Source organism: Mytilus galloprovincialis, chromosome 3 (genome assembly GCF_965363235.1).
Source record: "Mytilus galloprovincialis chromosome 3, xbMytGall1.hap1.1, whole genome shotgun sequence".
NCBI lineage: Eukaryota > Metazoa > Mollusca > Bivalvia > Mytilida > Mytilidae > Mytilus > Mytilus galloprovincialis.
Genome location: NC_134840.1, coordinates 64,282,867 through 64,286,216, shown reverse-complemented (window position 1 = coordinate 64,286,216; position 3,350 = coordinate 64,282,867). Strand labels below are relative to the sequence as shown.

Sequence of the window (3,350 nt, the reverse complement as noted above, 5' to 3'; positions counted from 1 at the left end):
TCTAGAAATTAACAATGAAAGTAGTTTGATAACCAAACTTTACAAAAAAAAACGTTTTCAGTTTCCCGATTTTTATCAGTCAATTTCTGTTTAGGAATATTGGAAGAGAGCTTTACATTATTTATCCCTCAAAGTTAATATTGCATTCTAGGACTTGCATTGCTTATCATCTTTTCCTTGATAGCCGCTTGCTGCTTCCAGGAAGCTATTGAACTAAAGTGACGTAATCCCCATGAAAGGATACTAACCCCACCATCCATGATTTGGTTGACATACACATGACCACGGGTATGTTCACTGGTGCAAAAACATTTTTTCTTTTCCTCTATTGTTGGATTCCTGTCTGTAATCCTTCGACTTATGGCTTTTGTTTGCGCTGTTATTATCTCCCCACATCCTTTCTTGTGACCCACATTTGCATTGTGAACTTAACTTTTATCCTGTTGAAAAAAAAAATCTTTACAGCAAAATAGTATCGAATAACCGTTTATTATCATCACCATCAAAAGTACACTTAAATGTCGTCCAGTCGGGTAAGAGAGCTATGTCGTCGAGTTCTGAAAGGTTAGAAAGCTGTTAACTAGCTAGAGCTGTTAACCTTAATAAATTATTCAATAACTTAAATACTGCCACAAGTTGATTTTTTAAAATATTCAGCAACTTTTATTGCAACGGAATTTTATTCTATCATAATTGTTTTAATATCAGGATTGAAATTATTGTTTTGGAATGGAACATGTAGTGTGCATTTACTTTTTGAGAAATTACATGTTTCTTTCTAATCAGGCGTGTTTAACAATTTCGTCATTAAAGTTGTTTGAAAGCTTTAGAGGATAAAACGTCATTGAAACGGAAAAACATTTACTGTAATTTGTAATATTTCAAGGTAACTATTCTAAAGTGGTTTAGATACAACATGATATGTATTGAAAAACTGCCACTACGTCACACAAAGATAAATGGATGAACCCATTGCTTTTAATTACTTGAGTCTCTAATTGCGGAAACGTTTGTTGATAATTTTTTCAACATAAGACGGATTATTATTCTAGCGTAAAAATTTATGTGGAACTATTGGCTTTACCATTATGATAAATCATTTCTTGCGTCGGCTTATCTCGAAAATAAAGTGGAAAGCAAAACAAAATCCGCATCATTGCTTGGAAAAAAATACATTGACGTTTCTTACCAATACTAACCGATTAAAAAACTTAGAAATTCGTCAATAATTCTATGGATGAAATTAGCATCCTATTCATAAATATTTAGTTCACTTGTCATGCTTGTGTCAAAGATGGTTTGAAGAAGCCGTGATCTAAATTTATAACAGTTTAAGTCTTTCCATTATTAAAAATGAAAGTATGATTGCAAATGGAAGTATTTCGAACCAAACTGACGAGTTTATAGAGGATGAAATAACAAGAATTATCTTTGTTTATGTATCACCATGTGTAATATTTATTGGAACCGTTGCTAATATTTTAAGCATTCTTGTTTTGTCCAAGAAAACGATGCGTCGATCAACAACAATGTTCTATTTACTTATTTTGTCCTCCGCTGACCTTCTTGTGTTGTACACAGGATTGTTAAGATACTGGATTATTATGGCTTTCGACATAGACATACGATTACACAGTGATTTTATTTGTAAACTACATGCTTTTCTTGTGTATTTTTCTCTCGACTTTGCCTCCTGGATTTTGGTCGCCGTGACCATGGATCGCTGTATTTCTGTGATGCGACCACTCAAAGCTAGACTATGCTGCACTCACAACGTATCAAAAGTTATTGTGGTAGTTCTAGTCGTAGCAATGGTTTTTATTAACAGTCATTTGTTCTTTACAGTTGAGATTATTGCAAGAAATGGATCAAAACTAATATGTCAAGAAGCAGACGCCAATTTTGTCAGTAAAATTTGGCCATGGATAGATTTTGCAGTATTCTGCTTTGTTCCATTTGGCATAATGATAGTAGCTAATTCGTTAATCATTCAGAGAGTTTCAGCGTCTGTTAAAACGTTGAAAAATATGACAGTTGACAATAATCTTGGCAGAAGTTTCGACAGTGTATACACACGACGGACCTCATTTAGATCGAGTCATATTTCAGGCGAGCATTCAGATGAAATATCAACTATCACAGAAGCGTGTGAAACCCAAAATGGCTTCTCCAATGATACTGTAAATAAAACAGCCAACAACAATTCAACCAGATTACAAACAAGCACAAACGTGACTGTGATGCTATTGTCCGTTAATTTTGTTTTTTTCTTGTGTACAACACCAATAGCTATTTATTTCATCGGGAAACATTACTGGAAAACACGAGATATACACCCTCATAGGATTGCTGTACAAAACCTAGCATACGGCATCGTGAATATTCTCCAATACCTGAATAACAGTGTCCATTTTTTCTTGTACTGTATCACAGGGAAAAGATTTAGAAATGAATTCTTTAAACTGTTTTCAAGAAAACGTCGATCTGCCGTTTTTCAATGACACATGCAAAATACGTGTTCCGCTTTATTTTGCGCCCATTTATTATAGATTTAAAATGTATCATTTACTTAATTCATTTGTGCATTATGATACCACATCAAAAAGAATAATTTAAGGACTAAAACAGGACCGTTGTTGATTAAAAGATAAACGGGAATGTGACTATACAGTCGCCCGAATAAAAGAACAGAGTCATTTAATTTAACTGAACTATTGTATTCGTCTCATCCATTAAGTATATGTAAACTTTGAATTTTTGGACAATATCGTGAGGTTTCAAACCATTATATATATTAAATTACGTAATACTTATGCAAGCATAACTCAGAAAAAAAGAAACACTTGCCGAATATCCGAGTCATACAGGTCTCAGCCGCAGAGATTATGGTTGTGTTTACCATAAACAAATAACTACAATAACTCGTTTATTTCACAGAAAGACTATTACGATTATCTACGCAGTTTTATCGGATATATCAAGACAGATGTAATTGTTTCAATTATTATATAGGTATACTAGTATATGTCAAGACAGATGTAATTGTTTCAATTATTATATAGGTATACTAGTATATGTCAAGACAGATGTAATTGTTTCAATTATTATATAGGTATACTAGTATATGTCAAGACAGATGTAATTGTTTCAATTATTATATAGGTATACTAGTATATGTCAAGACAGATGTAATTGTTTCAATTATTATGTAGGTGTACTAGTATATGTCAAAAATGAATAATCAAAGCAAAATAATTGTCTTCACATAACATATCATGCTTTCCAACCAAAAAAATGGTATGCGTCGTTTACCCATCAAGGTCCCTGAATGTACGGAGATCGCAGCGTTG

At 32.9% G+C, this 3,350-nt stretch overlaps 1 protein-coding gene across 1 annotated transcript; it reads left to right on the top strand.

Annotated features, from left to right (window-relative positions):
• The first annotated feature begins 1,361 nt into the window (after positions 1 to 1,361).
• LOC143066759 (cholecystokinin receptor-like) lies at positions 1,362 to 2,918 on the top strand. Its single transcript, XM_076239570.1, has one exon. It carries the CDS (start codon positions 1,362 to 1,364, stop codon positions 2,499 to 2,501), a length of 1,140 nt encoding a protein of 379 aa, XP_076095685.1. The 3' UTR covers positions 2,502 to 2,918.
• Positions 2,919 to 3,350: the final 432 nt, after the last annotated feature.